This window comes from Marmota marmota, unplaced genomic scaffold (genome assembly GCF_001458135.2).
Source record: "Marmota marmota marmota unplaced genomic scaffold, marMar, whole genome shotgun sequence".
Taxonomy (NCBI): Eukaryota; Metazoa; Chordata; class Mammalia; order Rodentia; family Sciuridae; genus Marmota; species Marmota marmota.
The window spans coordinates 35,422,703-35,445,973 of NW_026000026.1; the positions used below are offsets into that span (position 1 = coordinate 35,422,703).

At 36.4% G+C, this 23,271-nt stretch overlaps 1 protein-coding gene across 4 annotated transcripts in view; it reads left to right on the plus strand.

The window, feature by feature from the left end:
• LOC107145623 (SLX4 interacting protein) overlaps nt 1-23,271 on the plus strand; it is a 196,093-nt gene that overhangs the window by 50,481 nt on the left and 122,341 nt on the right. For 2 of the 4 annotated variants that reach the window (XM_048811316.1, XM_048811317.1), the window contains one exon: nt 119-181. The exons of the other annotated variants lie outside the window; for them this stretch is intronic. In XM_048811316.1, the coding sequence (XP_048667273.1) occupies nt 179-181 (3 nt within the window). In that variant the 5' untranslated portion in view covers nt 119-178. The remainder of the gene's footprint in view (nt 1-118; nt 182-23,271) is intronic. 4 annotated transcript variants of the gene reach the window in all.

Genomic DNA, 23,271 nt, shown 5'->3' on the forward strand with positions numbered 1-23,271 from the left:
AATACAGTAGAATTACCATTTATATTATATGAGGAGTTATAAATAATCTGGAGATGATTTACAGTATAGGAGAGAGTGTGTGTAGGTTATATGCAAATACTTTGCCATTTTATTTAAGGTACTTGGTCATGTGCAGCTTTCTGTATCCTCAGGGAATCCTGGAAAGAATTCCTGATGAATGGTGAGTATATCTAGATTCGTGTATAGATATCTACTTTTCTTAATTTCAAATGGGCAGTCAGTTGTCCCAGAGCAACTTAGTGTTTCCCTCACTGATGTCTAATAATCTTCTGCCATATATTAAGATTCAGATAGATACAGATGTCTTTTCAACCTGTGTATTATTTATATTTTGTCTCTTCCCATGCCACTGACAATGATTTTGATTACTGTAGCATTTTCATAATACTTTAATCTAGCAGAACAAGTACTTCTGCCTTTTTCTTCATTTCAAAATTGTCTTGGCTACTCTGGGGCCTTTGATCTTCCTTAAAAATTTGAGATTTTGATTCAAGTAACATCGAGTTAATAGATTAATTGGGGAACATTGCAATTTTATGATTCTTAGTCTTATCTTTGAACAAGGCCCATAGAGACCTTAACAAAATCTTTTATTAGTCTTATTTCTAGGCATTTTGTTTTTGTTGCTACTGTAAATCTGTTTTGTTTTATAGTAGGATTTGGAGAATTATTCAGTTTTTAGATTGGTGTTGAAAGCACCCCTATTGAAATCTCTTATTTTAGTAGTTTCCCAGATTCTTTGGAATTTTTTATGTAGATAATCAGCATGTACAAATAAGGTTAGTTAATCACTTTCATTCAGTTTGTTTATTTATTTATTTATTTATTTATTTTTAGCTGTGGATGGACACAATATCTTTATTTATATTTTCATGTGGTGCTGAGAATCGAACTTTTACTGTGCCTCATACATGCTAGGCAAGTGCTCTACCACTGAGCCACAACCCAGCCCTTCATTCAGTTCTTATATATTCATTTTCTGGCTCTTGCATAGGATCTGCAGTACAATTAGGAATAGAAGAAGATGAAATGATTTTGCTTGTCCTGTGTCTGACTTTAATGTAAAGAATTTTAGTCTCACTTTTAAGAACAGTGTTTGCTTTAGGCTTTGATAGATAACCACTTTTCTATTTAAACCAGTTTCCTACTGGTCTGATTTGTCACCATGTGGTCTCATGAATGTTAAATTTTATTGAAGGTTTTTTTAAAAAAATTACTGTGATGATTACATTTTTCTTTAATATGGTTTTTTGTATTAGTAGATATTCTGATTTTTGTCAATGTTATTATTTTGGGATAAAGTTGGCTTGTATTTGCCAATGTCAAAATTTAGGATTATTGAAACTGTTTTATAAATGAGTTTTATCATTCTTTTTTTTCTGGACTTTGTTACTAATCTTTGTTACAAAATTAGGTAAGCCACTTCCTTTTTGGGATTGAATCCAGGGGTGCTTAACCACTAAGCCACATCCCCAGCCCGTTTTTATATTTTAGAGACAGGGTCTTGCTGAGTTGCTTAGGGCCTCGCTAAGTTGCTGAGTCTGGCTTTGAATTTGCGATCCTCCTGCCTTAACTTCCCAAGCTGCTGGGATTATGGGTATATGCCACTGCACCTAGCTAAACCACTGCTTTTTAAAGATTCTTTGATAGTTTGTGATCATCTGTTTCCTGAAGAGTTGGTAAAACTCTTGTGAAATTGCCTGTGCCTGAGCTTTTGGGGTGGAGGATGGGAACACAGGCATTTGATTATTGGTTCAGTTTGTTTAACAATATTGGTCTGTACACATTTTAATATTTCTTTTGAGTCTGTTAGTAATTAATATAGAAAACCAGCCATTTATCCATGTTTTCAAATATCTTGACATAGAATTAATTTTCTCTTGTTAAAAAATCCTTTATTTAAGGTTATACTTTTTCTGTTTTTTCCTCCCTCTTACTTTCTCTTCTTCCCTTGCCCCTTTATCCTAGTCCAGTTTCTATAATTTGTTGTATTATAAATTTAATTTACTCTGGTCTTTTGTCTTTTAGAAAATGCACTCAATAATAGGGGGAGGAAAGAATGGGGAGATGTTAGTCAAAGCTTCAATTGGGAAGAATAAGTTGTTGAGATCTATTACATATATGATGATTATACTTAATAATAATGTATATTTGAAAATTGGTAAAAGTAAATTTAAAATGTCTCACCACAAAGAATGATAATAAGGTGATGGCTATGCTAATCAGCTTGATTTAATCACTCTACTTTTTACATGTGTCAAAGCATTATATTGTACCCAATAAAGATATAAGATTATTATTTGTCAATGAAAAAGAATATGGACTGTAATTTTATACCAACGTATAAATTTAATTGAATGTTATAGATATTTTTTGTTGTTGTTGTTAATACTGAGAATTGAATCTAGGGGGCTCTACCACTGAGCTACATTCCCAGCCCTTTTTATTTTTCATCTTGAAACAGCATCTTGTGATGCTAGCCTCAAACTTGTGATCCTCTTGCCTCAGCCTCCCAAGTTGCTGGGATTCCATTGCACCTGGCTAGATGTTGTAGATCTGAATATATAGTGCTTTCATCATTGTCAAAGTCTCAATATTACGTGATTTTCATTGTTACTTGCTCTTCAATATGATTTAGGATTACATCTTATTTTATCAAAGAAATAGTTTTTAAGAACACTTTTGGAGCTGAGGAGGTAGCTCAGGACCCTTAGTAGACCCTTACAAGAAAAACAAACACCCTCCCCCTGCATTTATATTGTCAATTTTTAATTTAGCTGCCTACATTATGGTACATAATTTACTGACACTTCCTATCTGACCTGGCACATGTTCAGCTTTTGAAAATATTCAGTATACAATTGAAAAGATTTGACATTCTGTACTTATTTATTTTATATGTTTATTTTTGGTACCAGGAATTGAACTCAGGAGCACTCGACCACTGAGCCACATCCCCAGCCCTGTTTTGTATTTTATTTAGAGACAGGGTCTCACTTAGTTGCTTAGTGCCTCACCGTTGCTGAGGCTGGCTTTGACCTCATTATCCTCCTGTCTCAGCCTCTGTAGCCACTGGGATTACATGAGTGGGCCACTGCGCCTGGCTGACATTTTATATTTATTAAATGCAGGATTCTACATAAATATCAGATCAATTAATTTAATTATTAATTTATTAATTTCATTGAGCAGGTATTTTGCCTGAGTCCCCAGCTTTTGGTAGTATTTTTTTTTTAAAGAGAGAGAGAGAGAGACAGAGAGAGAGAGACAGAGAGAGAGAATTTTTTAATATTTATTTTTCAGTTTTTGGTGGACACAACATCTTTATTTTATTTAATGTGGTGCTGAGGATCAAACCCAGTGCCCCGTGCATGCCAGGCGAGCGCGTTACCACTTGAGCCACATCCCCAGCCCTTGGTAGTATTTTTGATTATAGATTTGTCACTCTCTTTTTATATTTTGTTTTTTGTAGTATATATATTTTGAAGTGTTTCTAAGAATAAATGTTCATGATTATTCTATCCTCACAAATTTTTATATTGTGTTATTAGGTATTCATCTTTAGTGAGTACTTTTTTTCTAAGATTCTATTTTGTCTGGAGTTAATATTTCTCCATGAGTTTTTCTTTTGCTTAACACTTGCTTTTCCAGTTCTTTCTGTGCATTATCTTTAGTGACAAATAGGTGTGTTCTTCTGTTTTTCTTTTTGCTAATTATAATAATCTATACCTATTCATAGGTGGCATGTGTTGCAAATATGGATGTAATTGGACTTATTTCTTCTTCAGTATATTTTTTACTTGACATTTTCTTTATCTTATTTGTTCATATTCCTGACTTGTGATTTTACCTAAATTTTTTGTTTTCTTCTACCTTGAAGTCCTCTTCTGGTTTAGAATACATCAGTAGTAAGTCTATTATTTTACACACTACTCTTAATTCTCTTTTATTATGTAGTTATGATTAAAGTAGCAGAAAATCTAATTTGAGAGGTATATTTGTTGTCCCCCACCCCCTTTTATAACAAAATCTGGCATTAGACCTGTCATCAGGGAGCCGGAGTGCTTCTGTCTTTTGTATTGTCGCCCCTTAACTCATGATGGGTTTTTTTTTTCCCCTCCTGCTTCATGGCTGTAGTGTGACTGTTACACTTCCAGATATCACATGCATGTCCTAAGCTGAAAGAAATTGGGAAAGGGCAAATGGGAAAAGAAAGGTATGCCCATTGGGAAGTCCCCTTTTGTGGGAAAAACAAAGACTTTACTGGGAGTGCTACCTAAGAGACTTCCATCCTGTTGGCCAGAACTGTGCCATGTGGCCTTCTGTAACTGAAAGCGGCTAGGGAGAAACCCAGAATGAGGTTTGGGGTCAGACCATCTAGTGTCTCTGATGCACATTTTGTTTCAAAATTTTCCAACAAACTCATAAGTTATTCAGTATTTCTCTCCTTTTTGTATATGACCCAGACTTAGCTCATTTTATTTAAACATTAAACAACTTGCCAAGTGTTTTCTTAATGCAAAGTGAAAAGGTTATTGATTCATACCAGATCCCTGATGTTTTCCCTTCCCTTTACTTATTCTCTGGCTCAAAAGTTTTAAACCTGATTTATCTGTCATTGTGATAGTTTGTAGATACTTTCTAAAAATTGAGCATTGTCACAGGGGTGCTTCAAAATTAGAATTTATTGTGTCATGTTTATTGGCACTTGTGGCAGGTTTTTTTTTTTTTTGATGACAGAATTTAAAAATGTAATTGTCCTTTATACCCTGTTGTAATCAAGTCTGTTGTTCTTTATTCTCAAAATTCCAATTTTTACAATTTCCATATTAAAATTCATTTTGAAAATCATCCAATTTTTAAAAATTTCCTGTTTTAGACAAATTTGTCATTATATTCTACTCTGTCTATATTATGGCAATGACAATATTTTTGGCCTCTTTTTTTCTAAAGAGGAAGAAGAGTGCCATTGGACAGTATGTTCTCACTGAAGATGATTATGGCTAAAAATGAAATATGTATTTTAGATAGTAAGCCATCTTCACTCTATAATTTGTATCTCTATAATAATCATTATTATCTCTCTTTCTCTCGTTTTTTTCTTCTTCAGTATTTGACCTTTCTTGCACATGTTAGGCAACTGCTCTATCACTGAGCTACACTCCCAGCCCTTTCTAAATTTTATTTTGAGACACAGTTTTGCCAAGTTGCTGAGGCTGGCTTCAAGCTGGTGATCCTCCTGCTTTAGTCTCAGTAGTTATTATTATCTTAACTATATGTGTGAATATGTTTTTATTTTATATTTACTGATCTTAACTAGTTAATTTCTTTAATGGAAAAATGTGGGTCTAATACAGATTTTCTCCTTTGATTCTTTATATCATCTGTGGTTTGGACCTTTAAGATTCACTTTCTTTTTTTTTTTCTCCATTTCTAGCATATTTATACAAAAATAAGCACTGTTATATTGTTTTGAAGGTAACCTTTTCCAGTCTGGTTATTGTAAACTTTAAAACTATTTTCTTGTCATAAAAATAAAAATCATTGAGTTTTACAAACTAAAAAAAATAGGGAAAAAAGGTTCTAAAAATAAAAATCGTCAAAGATATTTAGAGATGTCTCTATTAACATTCTAAAAAGTGAGTGATGTGACACATACACATACATTTAAAATGAAATAATACTAAATGCAATACTCAGCCCCAGACCTTCCTAACCCACCTGAGTTCTAATACTTCTTTTTTTTAAAAAAAATTTTTATTAGTTGCTCAAAACATTACAATGATCTTGACATCATACATTTGATTCAAATGGGGTATGAATTCTTATTTTTCCACGTGTACAGATTGCAGTATCACATTGGTTTTACAGCCACGTTTATACATACAGCCATACTAGTGTCTATTGTATTCTGCTGCCCTTCCTATTCCCCCCTCCCCTCCCCTCCCCTCCCATCACCTCTCTCTACCCAATCTACTGTGACACATTTCTCTCTCTTTATTTTCTTCCCCCTCACATCATCTTATATGTAATTTTGCATAACAATGAGGGTCTCCTTCCATCTTCAGAGGGATTCCCCTTTCTCACATTCCCATGCACCTCTTGTCCCTATTTAATGGTAATCTTCTTCTCATGCTCTTCCTCTCTGCTCTGTTAAGATTCACTTTCTTAAATTAGAGATACTTATCTGTCTTGAACTTTGACTCTGAGTACAAGAAGTACCTTTGATGTGATTTCAAGTACTGATGCACACGCACAGCATGTTCTCACAATATATAAAATTGCTGACATTCATACGTGATGGAAGCAGAAGTGTTTCATTTTGTACCATAATACACCTTGCTTTATTCAATTCTAGGTTATGCTTTATATCACTTAAAATGTATTGGTTGTAAATTAGTGAGCTCATCTCAGGACCCACTAACAAGTTGCTGTTGGAGTAATAGTGTCACTCTTGTATATAATTTCTGTGAAGGCTAATGAACTCCTGCTTTTCGCTTGTATTACTAGCACAAGAAATATTCAAGTATAGTAATAGTAATGTCTACAGGTAAGAGAAATTTTCTCATGTCCCTAAAAACACTGAAAGATTTATTCATGAGAAGGAATTCATTATTTGTTTACATACAAAAGATAGCATAGAATCCATTCAGTCTGAGATAAAATATATATTTTTAAAAATATTTGTTCTAGTTGTAGGTGGACACAATAACTTTTATTTTATTTTTATGTGGTTCTGATGATCGAACCCAGTGCCTCACACATGGTAGGCAAGCACTCTACTGCTAAACCACAACCCCAGCCCCATAAAAGATATTTTAAAAGCTTATCTTCTTTTTCAGTGTTTGTAAATTTTTAAAAATTTTATATAACATTTATATATATTTAGGGAGTATAATATGATAATTTGGTGCATGTATATGTTTCATAATGATAAAATCAGTATAATTAGCATCTCTGTCTTCTGGAACATTTATCATTTCTATCTGCTGGTAACCTTCAGGCTTGCCACAGTCCAGCTGGCTGGGCAAAATAACCGGGGGGCGGTGACGAACAACTTGTGTAGATTGATACAGCAGGAGTGGGAGCCGTTTATTGTAGGACAGGAGTGGTATATATACATTCCACACAGCTTATCTTAATTAACATAAAATAGATACAGCAGTCAACCAATAAGGAATCTCCACACTTAATGGCTCGCTGGCATTACTTCACAAATTACTCCCTCTGGCAAAATGCCAGGCGCCATCCAGACTTGTTTACAGACTCTAACACAGGCTCTGTAGTTATTTTGAAATGTATCATAAATTGTTACAAACTAGTTACTGTACTATTGAACAATAGAACTAACCTCCTATCTGTATTTTGGTACTCTGTGTTCCTTCCTTCCTTCCCCTTTTAATCTATGAACACTATTTTACTTTTCTCTAACATCGACATTTTTTTAGCTTCCACAACTGAGTGAAAACATGTAGTATTTTTTCTGTGTCTGGCTTATTTCACTTAACATGATGTTCTTCAGTTCCATCCACATTGCCACAAATGACAAGATTTCATTCTTTGTTAATGGCTGTAAATCTTTCCATTGTGTATATATTTACATTTTCTTTGTCCACTCATCCATCAGTGGATACCTTTGTTGATTCTGTGTCTTAGCTGTTGTGATAGTGCTGCAGTAAACATGGGAGTGCAACTATTTCTTTCTTTCTTTCTTTCTTTCTTTCTTTCCATATCATATATTTGATTCAAATGGGGTATGAATTATTATTTTTCCATGTGTACAGATTACAGGATCACATTGGTTATACAGCCACGTTTATACATATTGCCATACTAGTGTCTGTTGTATTCTGCTGCCCTTCCTATCACCCCCTTCCCCACCCCACCCCATCACCTCTCTCTACCCAATCTACTGTGACACATTTCTCTCTCTTTTTTTTCTTCCCCCTCACACCATCTTATATGTAATTTTGTATAACAATGAGGGTCTCCTTCCATCTTCCGTGCAATTCCCCTTCTCCCTCCCATTCCCTCCCACCTCTAGTCCCTATTTAGTGGTAATCTTCTTCTCATGCTCTTCCTCTCTACTCTGTTTTGAGTCACCCCCTTATATCAAAGAAGACATTCGGCATTTGTTTTTTAGGGATTGGCTAACTTCACTTAGCATAATCTGCTCTAATGCCATCCATTTCCCTGAAAATGCCATGATTTTGTTATTTTTTAGTGCTGAGTAATATTCCATGGTATATAAATGCCACATTTTTTTATCCATTCATGTATTGAAGGGCATCTAGGTTGGTTCCACATTCTAGCTATTGTGAATTGTGCTGCTATGAACATTGATGTATCTGTGTCCCTGTAGTATACTCTTTTTACGTCTTTTGGGTATAGTCCGAGAAGGGGAATAGCTGGGTCAAATGGTGGTTCCATTCCCAACTTTCCAAGGAATCTCCATACTGCTTTCCAAATCGGCTGCACCAATTTGTAGTCCCACCAGCAATGTACAAGTGTACCTTTTCCCCACATCCTCATCAGCACTTGTTATTGTTTGACTTCATAGTGGCTGCCATTCTTACTGGAGTGAGATGGTATCTTAGAGTGGTTTTAATTTGCATTTCTCTGATTGCTAGAGATGGTGAGCATTTTTTCATGTATTTGTTGACTGATTGTATATCCTCCTCTGAGAAGTGTCTGTTCAGATCCTTGGCCCATTTGTTGATTGGGTTATTTGTTTTCTTGTTGTTTAATTTTTTGAGTTCTTTGTATACTCTAGAGATTAGAGCCCTATCTGAAGTGTGAGGGGTAAAAATTTGTTCCCAGGATGTAGGCTCCCTATTTACCTCACTTATTCTTTCTCTTGCTGAGAAAAAACTTTTTAGTTTGAATACATCCCATTTGTTGATTCTTGATTTTAATTCTTGTGCTATAGGTGTCCTATTAAGGAATTTGGAGCCCGACCCCACAATATGGAGATTAGGGCCAACTTTTTCTTCTATTAGACGCAGAGTCTCTGGTTTGATTCTTAGCTCCTTGATCCATTTTGAGTTAACTTTTATGCATGATGAGAGAAATAGATTCAATTTCATTTTGTTGCATATGGATTTCCAGTTCTCCCAGCACCATTTGTTGAGGATGCTATCCTTTCTCCATTGCATGCTTTTAGCACCTTTGTCTAATATAAGGTAGTTGTAATTTTGTGGATTGGTCTCTGTGTCCTCTATTCTGTACTATTGGTCTACCTGCCTGTTTTGGTACCAGTACCATGCTATTTTTGTAACTATTGCTCTGTAATATAGTTTAAAATCTGGTATCGCTATACTACCTGTTTCACTCTTCCTGCTTAGAATTGCTTTAGCTATTCTGGGTCTTTTATTTTTGCAGATGAATTTCATGATTCCTTTTTCTATTTCTGCGAGGAATGCCATTGGGATTTTGATTGGCATTGCATTAAACCTATAGAGTGCTTTTGGTAATATAGCCATTTTAATGATATTAATTCTGCCTATCCATGAACAGGGTATATCTTTCCATCTTCTAAAGTCTTCTTCTATTTCTCTCTTTAGCATTCTGTAATTTTCGTTGTATAGGTCTTTCACCTCTTTTTTTTAGGTTGATTCCCAAGTATTTTTTTTTTTTTGAGGATATTGTGAATGGGGTGGTTGTCCCCATTTCCATTTCAGAGGATTTGTCACTGATACACAGGAATGCCTTTGATTTATGCGTGTTGATTTTATATCCTGCCACATTGCTGAATTCATTTACTAGCTCTAGAAGTTTCTTGGTAGAACCTTTTGGGTCTTCTAGGTATAGGATCATGTCATCCGCAAATAGTGCTAATTTAAGTTCTTCTTTTCCTATCTTTATGCCTTTAATTTCGTTTATCTGTCTAATTGCTCTGGCCAGTGTTTTGAGAACTATGTTGAATAGAAGTGGTGAGAGAGGGCATCCCTGTCTTGTTCCAGATTTTAGCTATGCTAATGAAGAGAAGAAGAGAGAGAACTCAAATTACTAGCATACAGGGTGAAAAAGGCAATATCACAACAGACACTACAGAAATACAGAAGATAATTAGAAATTATTTTGAAACCTTATACCCCAATGAAATAGAAGATAGTGAAGGTATCGATAAATTTCTTAAGTCATATGATCTGCCCAAATTGAGTCAGGAGGATATACACAACTTAAACAGACCAATATCAACTGAGGAAATAGAAGAAGCTATCAAAAGACTACCAACCAAGAAAAGCCCAGGACCGAATGCGTATACAGCAGAGTTTTACAAAACGTTTAAAGAAGAACTAATACCAATACTTTTCAAGCTATTTCAGGAAATGGAAAAAGAAGAAGTACTTCCAAATTCATTCTAGGAGGCCAACATCACCCTGATTCCTAAACCAGACAAAGACACTTCAAAGAAAGAAAACTACAGACCAATATCTCTAATGAACATAGATGCAAGAATCCTCAATAAAATTCTGGCAAATCAGATACAAAAACATATCAAAAAGATTGTTCCCCATGATCAAGTAGGATTCATCCCTGGGATGCAAGGTTGGTTCAACATATGGAAATCAATAAATGTAATTCATCACATCAATAGACTTAAAGATAAGAACCATATGATCATCTCAATAGATGCAGAAAAAGCATTCGACAAAATACAGCATTCCTTTATGTTCAAAACACTAGAAAAACTAGGGATAACGGGAACATACCTCAATATTGTAAAAGCTATCTATGCTAAGCCTCAGGCTAGCATCATTCTAAACGATTTCTTTGAATAAAAATCAAAATAGTAAAATCAAATAGTAAAAGACAGTTAAGTACTGAATTTCCATCAAAAACTATAACCTGGGTTTAACGGATCCAATAGAGTAAATGTGTATAGTTAAGTATGACAATTTATCAAAGGAACAAATAAGCTTAGTAAGGTGAATTCAGGAAATCATTCATGTCAAAGAGAAGCTGTGGTTAAAACATTATTATCGTACAATTTGTGGATAGTTTATTTAAGAATCATTTTTTGGGGGGGGGTCTGGAAGACCAGAGACTATATAAAAACCCTGCCTTTTTAAATTAGACATTGTGGTCTGAGCTTAGGATCAAAAGAGGAGACTTTTTATTTATGATGTAATATATCAGATTTTTTTTTCATATGTGGAAAAAGATGGACATTTCAAAGCACCTACCATTACATCCTTGTCTCCTACCCATGCCTGGGGTACTCAAGATTTTGTTTCGGAGCCAGTTTTGGTTCATGAATAATATTCTTGATGAAGATACTTCTAAACTTAGGCATTAAATGCAGAATATGTAACATAAGCAAAGTTCAAAGTGATATCTACATGGGGTAAGCAGAGTGCTGCAGAATCAGTCTTTTCACGTATTCATTTAATCACATGGACTTCTTCTTTTCACTGACCTGATGTTTAATGAAATTTACTGATAGATTTGTTACAGAGTTATACCTAAAAATAAGTCATGAAAGTTCCCATATGAAGTACAAGTTTAACCATACATACTTGCATTGATGGGCTTAAAAATGTAAAATGTTACTCTATAGTAGAAACACTAGTGGTAGTGATGATGACAATAATGATAATGGTGGCCAGCATTCATAAATGTGCCCTTTCATATATTTAGTTTCCCTTTCATTCATACCAACACTAATGAGTATTTTACTGGAATATTTCAGGGAGTGCCACAGCCATAGTAGCTGTGAACTTTTTCCTTCTTTAAAACAGAAAGCTGAGTGTGGTGGTTAATTTTATGTGTCAACATGGTTTATGGTCATCTGGACCTAGTCCCAGTCTAGATGTCACTATGCAGGCAGTTTTTAGATGAAATTAACATTTAAAGTCATAGTCTTTGCATAAAGTAGATTATCTTCTAAAACGTTGGTGGGCTTCATCCAATCAGTTGAAGAGAAAAGACTGAAGTCCCCGAGGAAGGAGGAATTTTGCCTCTGAACTGCCTTTCATAGTAAAGCTTGCCACATCAACTCTTCCTAAGTCTCCAGCCAGCAGACGTGTTGGCCTCTATAGGTTCATGAGTCAGTTCCTTAAAATGAATCCCTCCCTCTCGGCATTCGTGTGTATGCTCACCCCCCTATACACGCATCTTACTGGTTCTCCTTCTCTGAAGAGTCTGAATACACTGAGGTAGTTACCATGCATTTCCAGGATGGCTTAACTCCACAACTTGTACTCTTAATCAGTGCACAAAGATTGCCATTATGCTCCAAAGAGAAAATATGCTTCTATTTAAATTTATTTTTATTTGTTAAAATTATTTTATTTGTCTTCCTTCTGCAAACTGTCCCTTCAAAAAAGTTGCTAGTGAGTAGTAAAATAACTAAAGCTTTTTTTTTTTTTTAAAAAAAGGAGCTGTTCCCATCCATCAAGTGATTATACCTTTATTGAAGAGTTACTTAACCACAGTTGCCAAGGCACTGATAGACCCTTCTGGGGCCCCTCTGGGGCCTCGAGATGGCACATTCGTCCACCATAGCAGTATCCTTCCTCCAGAAGCAGAATTGCTCTTTATAAACATGTTGGTCTTCATAGAAGCCTCGTTGTTTTACCTCCTCTTTACTGTTGCCACCCTGCTTGGTTCTTGAGCCTGGCAAGCAGGGCTGCCAAAGACTTCTTGTAGGACCACAGAGAGGTGGCAATTATGCCACATGGCAGGTTTTACTCGCTTCTACTTACCCAAATAGGATTTAAAAGTTCTGGTGGTAAAAATAAAAGAATTATTACCATCAAGAAAAATGTGTGCCCTCATGTATTCACTTCTCATTTTCACTTAAAACACAGACAACTTATTTTAAAAATTTAATTATATTTCATTATAAGACCTTTTATAAAATGTACTTCTGCTTTTCTAAGCAATTTCTGAATGTCTATACAACTATAATAGGTATGGTGCTTACAGGACTTTGAGGAATAGAATAGACTGTTTCTCCTTAACAAAACCTAATGATTTTTTATTTGCATGAAGTTTCAATAAGCAAAGAATAGGCAGAGTTTTTATGGCACTTTAGTCGTTTTTCTGTAGAATAGGTACTCAGAAGGGCGTTACTAACTACACCACATTGGCAAAGATGCATAATCCTCACTGTTTATTAAAGGTGTGACAGTTACCCCCTCCCCCCCAGGAGAGATGGTTCTTCATTTTAATCATTGCTCTGTGGACTGGTTGTGTAGAAAGTTGGCAGGGCAGGGGGGCATCACGGATAGCACATACCTTTCTACACTTGGGGAGATGCACTGTAGGAGTCTCCTGAATGGTCTGTGTGCATTTGAGCCCTGTCAGCCTGTTGCCCACAGCAGCAGAGTGAGTCTTCTAAACACTAGTCAGATCATGTCACTCTGCTCAGATGCTGGGCTGTTGATCCAGGGAGTCTTACCCAGAGGCCATGCTCTCAAGACCCTCTAATCTATTGTCTGAACTTAAGCTCACATGCTCAGCAACCATTGCCTGCAACCTCACAGCTTCTTGCCATTGTTCTTTAAAGGTTCTAGCTCCCACTTCACAGCCTTTGCTTTTGCTCCTCCTGCTGCCCAGATTGTCTTTCCCTAGATGCTTGTAGTACGCACTTCCTCTCCCCTTGTAATCTTCTCTTTGAGACCTTTCAGGACCACCCCTTTTAATCTGTTGATTGCCCCCATCTACACTATTTCTTTTTTTTAGAATTTGTTCTAACTAGTTATATATGACAGTAGAATGTATTTTGACACATCATATATAAATTAAGTATAACTTCTCATTCTTCTGGTTGTACATGATGTAGAATTACACCAGTCGTGTAATCGTATATGCACATAGAGTAATAATATCCAATTCATTCTACCGTCATTCCTACCCCCTACCATCCTTTTACTTCCTTCCCTCTAATCCAAAGTACCTCTATTTTTCCCTAATCTCCCTTATTGTGAATTAGCATGTGCATATCAGAGAATACATTCTGCCTTGGTTTTAGGGGATTGGCCTGTTTCACTTAGTATGATATTCTCCTAACTCCATCCATTTACTAACATATGCCATAATTTCATAAAATTCTTCTTTAAGGCTGAGTAATATTTCCATTGTATATATTTATATATATTGCATTTTCTTTATCCATTCGTCTGTTCAAAAGCACCTAAGGTGGTTCCATATTCCACAATTGTGAGTTGAGCTTCTATAAACATTGATGTGGCTATGTCACTGTAGTTTGCTGATTTTAAGTCCTTTGGGTGTAAACTGAAGAGTGGGATAAGCTGGGTCAAAGGGTGGTTCCATTCCAGGTTTTCTGAGGAATCTCCATACTGCTTTCCACAATGGTTGCATCAGTTTGCAGTCCCACCAGCAATATATGAGTGTATCTTTTCCCCACATCCTCGCCAACATTTATTGTTGCTTGGATTCTTGATTGCCATTCTAACTGGAGTGAAATGGAATCTCAGGGTAGAGTTGATTTGCATTTCTCTAATTGCTAGAGATATTGAACATTTTTCATATATTTGCTGATTGTTTGTATTTCTTCAGTGGAGTGTCTGTTCAGTTCAGTTCTTTAACCCATTTATTGATTGAGTGTTTTTTTTTGTTTGTTTGTTTTGTTTTGTTTTTGGTGTTACGGTTTTTGAGTTGTTTGTATATCCTGGAGATCAGTTCTCTATCTGAAGTGCATGTGGTAAAGATTTTCTCCCATTCTGTAGGCTCTCTCTTCACATTCCTGTTTCTTTTGCTGAGAAGAAGCTTTTTAGTTAGAATCCATTCCATTTATTGATTTTTAATTTTCTTCTTGTGCTTTAGGAGTCTTGTTAAGGAAATCAGGTCCTAAGCTGACATGATGAAGATTTAGGCCTACTTTTCTTCTATTAGGAGCAGGGTCTCAGGTCTAATTTCTAGGTCCTTGATCCACTTTGAGTTGATTTTTGTGCAGGGTGAGAGAGACGGATTTAATTTTATTTTGCTGCATATGGATTTCCAGTTTTTCTAACACCATTTGTTGAAGAATATCTTTTCTCGAATGTATGCTTTTGGTGCCTTTGTCGAGTATGAGACAACTGTATTTATGTGAGTTTCTCTCTGTGTCTTTTATTCTGTTCCATTGGTTTGTTGTGTCTTGTTTTGATGCCAATACCAAAACAAGCTGTTTAGCATGGGTTTAGCATGCTGTTTTTGTTAGTGTGGCTCTGTAGTATAGGTAAAGTTCTCATATTGTGGTGCCTCCTGCTTTACTTTTCTTGTAAAGGATTGCTTTGACTATTCTGGCTCTCTTATTTTTCCAAATGAATTTCATGATTACTTTTTCTAGATCTATGAAGAATGTCATTGGGATTTTAATAGGAATTGCATTAAAACTGTATAATGCTTTTAGTAGTATGGCCATTTTGACTATTTTAATTCTGCCTATCCAAGAGCATGGGTGATCTTTCCATCTTGTAGGGTCTTGTTTAATTTCTTTCTTTAGTGTTCTGAGTTTTCATTGTAGAGGTCTTTCACCCCTTTTGTTAGATTGATTCCCAAGTATTTTTTAAGGCTATTATGAATAGGGTAGCTTTCCTAATTTCTTTTTCAGTGGATTCATCACTGATGTATAGGAACACATATGATTTATGGATGTTGATTTTGTATCCTGCTACTTTGCTGAGTTCATTTATTAGTGCTAGAAGTTTTCTGGTGGAATTTTTTTTTTTTTTTTGATTCTGTAAGTATAGAATCATGTCATTGACAAATAGTGATAATTTGAGTTCTTCTTTTCCCATTTGTATGCCTTTAATTTCTTTCTTCTGTCTTATTGCCCTGACTTGAGTTTCAAGGACGATGTTGGATAGAAGTGCTAAAAGAGGACATCCTTGTCTTGTTCCAGTTTTTAGAGGGAATGCTTTCAATTTTTCTCCATTTAAAATTATGTTGGCCTTGGGTTTAGCATATAGAGCTTTTACAATGTTGGAGAATATTCTTACTCTTCCTAGTTTTTCTAGTATTTTGAACGTGAAGGGATACTATATTTTGTCAAATGCTTTTTCTGCATCTGTTGAGATGATCATACGATTCTTGTCTTTAAATCTATTAATGTGATGAATTACGTTTATTGATTTCTGTATGTTGAACCAACCTTGCATCATTGGGATGAACCTCATTTGATTGTGGTACGCTATCTTTCTAATGTATTTTTGTATGCAATTTGCCAGAGTTTTATTGAGAATTGTTGTATCTATGTTCATCAAGGATATTGGTCTGAAGTTTTCTTTCCTTTATATATCTTTGTCTGGTTTTGGTATCAGAGTGATACTAAACTCATAATAGAATGAGTTTGAAAGGGTTCCCTCCTTTTCTAGTTCGTGGAATAATTTGAGGAGTATTGGAGTTAATTTTTCTTTATAGGTCTGGTAGAAATCTGCTGAGAACCTGTTTGATTCTGGGCTTTTCTTGGTTGGAAGGCTGTTTTTTTTTTTCCTTTAGTTGTAGTTGGACACAATACTTTTATTTTATTTTACTTTATTTATTTTTATGTGGTGCTGAGGATCGAACCTAGCACCTCGCACATATTAGGCAAGGTTGGTAGGCTTTTGATGGCATCTTAAATTTCATTGCTTGAAACTGATACGTTTAAATTGTGTATGTCCTCCTGATTCAGTTTGGGTAGGTCATATGTCTCTAGAAATTTGTTGATGTCTTTAAGATTTTCTATTTTATTATAGTATAGATTTTAAAAATAGGTTCTGATTATCTTCTATATTTCAGTGGTGTCCATCATAATAGTTGCTTTTTCATCATGAATTTTAGTAATTTGGGTTTTCTCTCTCTTTCTCTTCATTAATGTGGCTAAGGGTTTATCAATTTTATTTATTTTTTCAAAGAAGCAACCTTTTGTTTTCTCATTTTTTTTGAATTATTTTTGCTTCTATTTCATCATTTCCTGTCTTCTGCTGCTTTTGGTGTTAATTTGCTCTTCTTTTTCTAGGGCTTTAGATGTAATTTATTCCTTGACTTTCTATTCTTTTAATGAGTGAGCTCAGTGCAATGAACTTTCCTCTTCACACTGCCTTCATGGTATCCCAGGAATTTTGATATGTTGTATTGGTGTTCTCATTTACCTGTTTTTTTTTTTTTTAATCTCATTCCTGATTTCTTCTGCTGTTCATTCATCATTCAATGGCATATTATTTAGTCTCCAGGTGTGAAAGTATCTTCTATTTTTTATTTTTCTTTGATTTTTGATTTCATTCCATTATGATCTGATAGAATGCAGGGTATTATCTCAACTTTTTTGTATTTGTAAGCTTTGCTTTGTGGCATAAGATATGGTCTATTTTAGAGAAGGATCCACGTGCTGCTGAGAAGAATGTGTATTCACTTATTGATGGATGAAATATTCTATGTATGTGTGTCAAGTCTAAATTATTGATTATATTGTTTAGTTCGATAGTTTCTTTGTTTAGTTTTTTGTTTGGAAGATCTATCCAGTAGTGAGAGAGGTGTATTATTATTATTAATAACATTAATATTAATAATTAATATTAATTATTGTTAATATTATTGTGCTGTGATCTATGTGATTCTTGAAATTGAGAAGGGTTTGTTAGATGTATGTAAATGCTTTATTGTTTGGGGCATAAATATTTACGATTGTTACGTTTTGCTGATGTATAATTCCTGTAAATAGTATGAAATGTCCTTCTTTGTTCCTTCTGATTAACTTTGGCTTGAAGTCCACTTTGTCTGAGAATGGAAACCCATGCTTGTTTACACGATCCATATGAGTGGTATATTTTTTCCCATCCTTTCACTTTCAGTTTGTGGATGCCTATGAAGAGATACTCTCCGTTTGCTGGTTTTCACTTTTATTTTTTTTTCCCATTTCATTCTCATGTAATATTTTGTTGAGAATGTTCGGTAGTGTAGGCTTTCTAGTTGTGAATTCTTTTAACTTTTGTTTATCCTGGAAGGTTCTTATTTCATCTTCAAATCTGAAGCTTTATTTTGTTGGCTATAAAATTCTTGGTTGACATTTTTTTTTTATTTCAGAGCTTGGTATATGTTATCCTAGAACCTCCTGGCTTTGAGGGTATGGGTTGAGAAATTTGTTGAGATTCCAGTTGGTTTCCCCCATACATAATCTGATATTTTTCTCTCATTGCCTTTAAAATTCTTTCCTTACTCTGTATATTAGGCATTTTCATTATAATGTGCCTTGGTGTAGGTCTGTTGTAATTTTGTACATTTGGGGTCCTGTAAGCCTGCTGTATTTAATTTTCCATTTCATTCTTTAGGTCTGGGGAATTTTCTGATATGTCATTGAAAAGATTGTGCATTCCTTTGGTTTGTTTTTCTGTGCCTTCCTCTATTCCAATAAATCTTAAATTTGGACTTTTTCATGTTATCCCATAGTTTTTGGAAGTTCTATTCATGTTTTTTTTTGTTTTGTTTTGTTTTGTGGTCAACTTTATTTTCAGGATTATACATTTTATCTTCATTGCCTGAGGTTCTGTCTTCCAAGTCATCTAGTCTGTGAGTGATACTTTTCATTGAAAAGTATCATTTTTAATTTGGTTTTTAATTTCATTTTTAATTTGGTTTATTGATTCCTTCATATCAAGGATTTCTGCTTGATTTCTTTTGGGGGGGGAAGGTACCAGGGATTCAACTCAGGGTCACTCAACCACTGAGCCACATCCTTGGCCCTCTTTTGTATCTTATTTAGAGACAGGGTCTATTGAATTGCTAAGCACCTCACTTTTGCTGAGGCTGGCTTTAAATTTGCAATCCTCCTGTCTCAGCCTCCAGAACCACTGGGATTACAGATATTTGCCACTGTGCCCAGCCTCTGCTTGATTTCTTTTCAGAATCTCTCTCTTTATTGAGGTGATCTTTAACCTCCTGAAATTTATCTCTGATTTTACTCCTTTCATCATCCTTTATATTGGGGATCAGGTTAACTATGTACATTCTAAATTTCTTCTAAACCTGGCTAGTGACAGGTTGGAAAACTGGGAATGGATTCTATTACTGGAGCATCTTAGTTTGTTTGGGGTGCTTTATTCCCTTGTTTTATCATGTTGTTTGTGTGTCTTCTCATCTAGCAGTCTGTATCTGAGGGAGTACAGTTTCTTCCATGTAGACTTATAGTGTCCTTTAAGTCTAAAGGTTTCCTCTACCTCCCCTTTAAGGCAGAGACCAATATTAACAGCATCCAGTGAAGCAATATACAGTCTTAAACCAAATAGCTCCTATTAAGGCATCCATAGTTTTGCCACAATAAACAGAAATGGTGTGTTCAATTATTGTCTACAACATAAACAGTAAATTTGCAAAAAGGTTTACAATTTCAAATGGTGGACAAAGAGAGAACAGAAGTGGTGTAGGATGTGATGTTTAAGAGGATAGAGGAGAGAAGATAGAAGTAAGAAATTATAGGAAGTGTAAAAGAGGAATTAATAGAGGTGATTGGCTGTTAGCAAGTGAAAAGAGAGAAAGAGAATCCAGGGAAATAGATATGTGAGAAGGAAAATATATACATATATATAAAGTAAATTTATGTGTGTGTGTGTGTGTGTGTGTGTGTGTAAAGAAAAATGTAAAAATAAAAGAATGCACAACAAAAACAGACATTCCGGTACTCAGTAAATTATGCATGGAAAAAAATACTTGGTTTCAAAAATGGTAGAGATGTGAGAGAGAGGGGGGATCTAGATAGAAAATTGAACAGTTGTTTCCGTTGCAGTTCAAAGGTTTCTCAGCCAATAGGTGGGGTTGTGTGGAGTTTGATGGTAGCTTCACCCTCAGAATGATGAGGACAAAATATATAAAGACAACTGCTGATCCCCATTGGAAGACTGTACCCCAGGAATCTCATTTGGGTTCCACTCATATGGCGTAGGGACCTGCTCTTAGCCCCTTCCGTCACCTGTGTACCCCACAATTCCTGGTGTGTGATTTAGTATTTAAACTCAATTTCTTCTGCCCCTGCCCTTTAGAATTCACGGTTTTTTCACCCAGGCTGTCCTGAAGGCTGGGCGCTGGAACCTGTGTACTGGTTAGTCACAGAGAGCTATTCTGTATCCCTCCTATCAAGACCAGGTGCTGAGATCTGTAGTTCAGCCACATCGCTGCCAGCGATGGGCCAGGTTGGGGGCTAGGGACAGGTTGGAAGACTGGGAATTGGGAAGCTGGAGGGCCCTGTTGGGTGCTGGACTAATGCACAACCTGGGGGGAATCAGGGGGTCGGTAGATACCAGATTGGGGAGCAAGTCGGGGACCAGGCTGGTGCCTGGACCCTGTGAGTGCCAGCCCAAGTGAGTCCTGGGAACCCATAGGTGCGGGATCAGCTGGTTGTGCCTCTGGAGAGCAAGATGCCCTCACACCCCTTTCCAACCTTCCAACCTTCTGTAGCCAGCCCCATCCATTATCATGCATTGCAGGAGTTCTAGAGCTAGGGAGAGCCCGGCTCCCTCTTGCCTCTCTAACTTGTGTTTCCCTGGGCAAAATGTCTCTGGTTTCTGACTTTCCACAGGATTGCTGGGCTTAGACAGGCCCGTGCAGACCTAGCTGCAAACTCATGGATCTGGGTTTCAGTTTCTAGTTTCCCTAGGCTCCACCCCGCTACAGTCCCAACATGGCTTCTGGATCACTGACGATTGATAAACTCCAGTGGAGAATGGGGTTTTTGTTTTTTTTTTTTTTGGGGGGGGGGGATTAGCATCTGATTAATGAGTACGGTGGTTCCACTACAGCAGACTGCCCTGCAGCCTCAGGATTTTTCACTCTAAGCCTCTGAGGGATGTGGTATTCCCACTGTTTGAGTTTTAGATAGCCAAGCAAATAGAAATGCTGCCTCATACTATTCTGCCATCTTCCTTCTCCCTCATTATTTCTTATCCTGTTCTCTGCTTTATTCTTTGCTATCATTCTTGTATCTTCATCTAATATGATGTATATTTTATAGATATCATATATATATGTGACATATATATATGATGTATATATATATGAAGTTGGGTGGAAATATATAATATGATATATATTTCTTGTATCTTCATCTAATATGATATATTTTTTTTTCTTGGTTTTCATTACAAGCAAACTTGATGAAGATAGGGATTTTTACCTGGCTTATATAATGCTATATTTTTAATGTTGCACACAGGTGCTCAACAAATCTTTGGTGAATGTGTCAGTACTTACTGTGGGCAAAATGGGCATCTGGCTCTTTAGACTTGGTGGTTTGTACTGTTTTGGGTGCTGTTTGATCTTGATATTGGTCATTATGAGCTTGGCTCTTCTAGGTACAGGGCCTTGAGGGCCTTAGAAGGCAACTTTCCAACACGGATGTAACTGTGGGCCACCTTGTTATGGCTTGCCTTCTCTCTGTCCTCCCACACTCCCTTATATCAACAGGATTTTCTCTGCATGTAGAGGGGACTTTTCAGTGTGCTTGAGCTAAGGTGGGATGCAAGGGCATATGCAATGCATTCTTCCTAGATCTGTAGGCCTGCTATGTTCCTAGGTGCCACAGCATTAAAGTACCTACTAAGTCTCCCTAATAGCTGCAGGTTTTAGTATAGGTGGTCTCGAGATGGGGCTGGAGATGGAACTGGATAGGTCATTGGAACAACCTGGAAAGCATAGAACCAGACATTGTTCCCTTGAGAGGTAGCCACATGTGCTGTTTCCTATGGAACTGCTGTTTAGGCCAGCCTCCTACCACCTTGCTGCAGAAGGATTGGTTGTGTGTGCCTGTGCTTTGTGCAAGCAGCCTCACTTTCATCTGAAAAGGATCTATTTACAAATGTTATTTTGTTTGGATAATGGCAATATCTCTTTGATTAGTTTCCTAGGATTGCTGTTACAAGATGACACAAACTAGGAGACTTAAACAACAGAAATTTTATGTCTCACTGTTCTGGAGGCTAGAGGTCTGAAATCAATGTGTCGACCATACCATGTTTTCTCTCTGATGGCTCTGGGGAAGGGTACTGACTTACCTCTCAGAGTTTGTAGTATTTACTGGTAATCCTTGGCCTTCCTTGCCTTGTAGATACATCACTCTGATCTTGGCCTGTGTCATCCCACAGCCATCTCCTTTCTCTGTGTCACTGTCATCTTCTCTCATAAGAACATCTGTCATATTGGATTAAGGGTCTTCCCTAATGACCTCATCTTAAAATGATTACTTGCAGAGATCCTGTTTCCAAATAACATCAAATTCACAGGGACTGGCAGTTAGGACTTATCCTCATATCTTTTGTGGGGATACAGTTCAACCCACAGTACTCTCTTTATGAGGAAACAACAGTAACTATGAAGAAATCCTAGATAATGTTAAGGGTGGAGAACAGTTCTGACCTTTCCTGACTGCTTCAAACTTTCCTAAGTCCTATTGTCATTATTGACTGGCTTGCCCTAGGACTCAGGTTTTTGGTCTTCAAACCCTAGTGTATGCTTCAATAAAGTGAATCATATGTGCATTCTTTCTTTCTCTGAGATCCAGGAACACTGGAAGAATGGACAGAGTAAGTATGAATGGAAATTTTCCTGAAAGTACAAAAAGAACCACTCTCCTGCAGGAGAAGTTCTGATCCTTTGTGGGAGCTTTCAGGCCCCCAGTGATGCAAAGATCTGCAAGGCTGTAGGACAGGACAAGTGATGAGCATCTCTTGTACATAAAGAGCCCTTTCCCAGGGGCTCTCCCTGGCCCTTTATACTGCCCTTCCAAAGGTGCCCCAGGACTTCTCATATTAATCAGTGTTCTGTGGCATTATTTCACTAGGTGAAGTTGGGTGGAATCTTGTATTTCTGCGCTTGTAGGAACATAACATTGAGCTTACATTCTTCTCCTTACAGTTCAGGAGACCATTCCTAGGTGGATGTGTAGAAGTCCCAACAAATAAAGTGGAGTTCTCTGTGGCTTGTGGGATGTTCTTGGCTAGAAAGATGGTGGCCACAATAGAGAGAGGCCATGTTAAGTGGCCATGATCCACTGCCAGTAGGGACGAGTGCACAGTACACACCCAGCAGGGCTTAGGTAGCTGGAAATGTGGCAGCTCTATACCCCCAAAGTGAATTTTAAAGTTGACTTATTTACACCATTCCCATAGCAACAGGAAAACTATTCTGACCTATAGCTGTGGAAGACTCTGTAAAAGAAACTGTAGGAGGAAAAAAATAATAATGCCAGGAATAAAAATTTAATGAAGTACCATTCTTTCACTTATTTAGTCAACTGAGAATAACAATTTGTGCATTTGGCAATCAAATGGG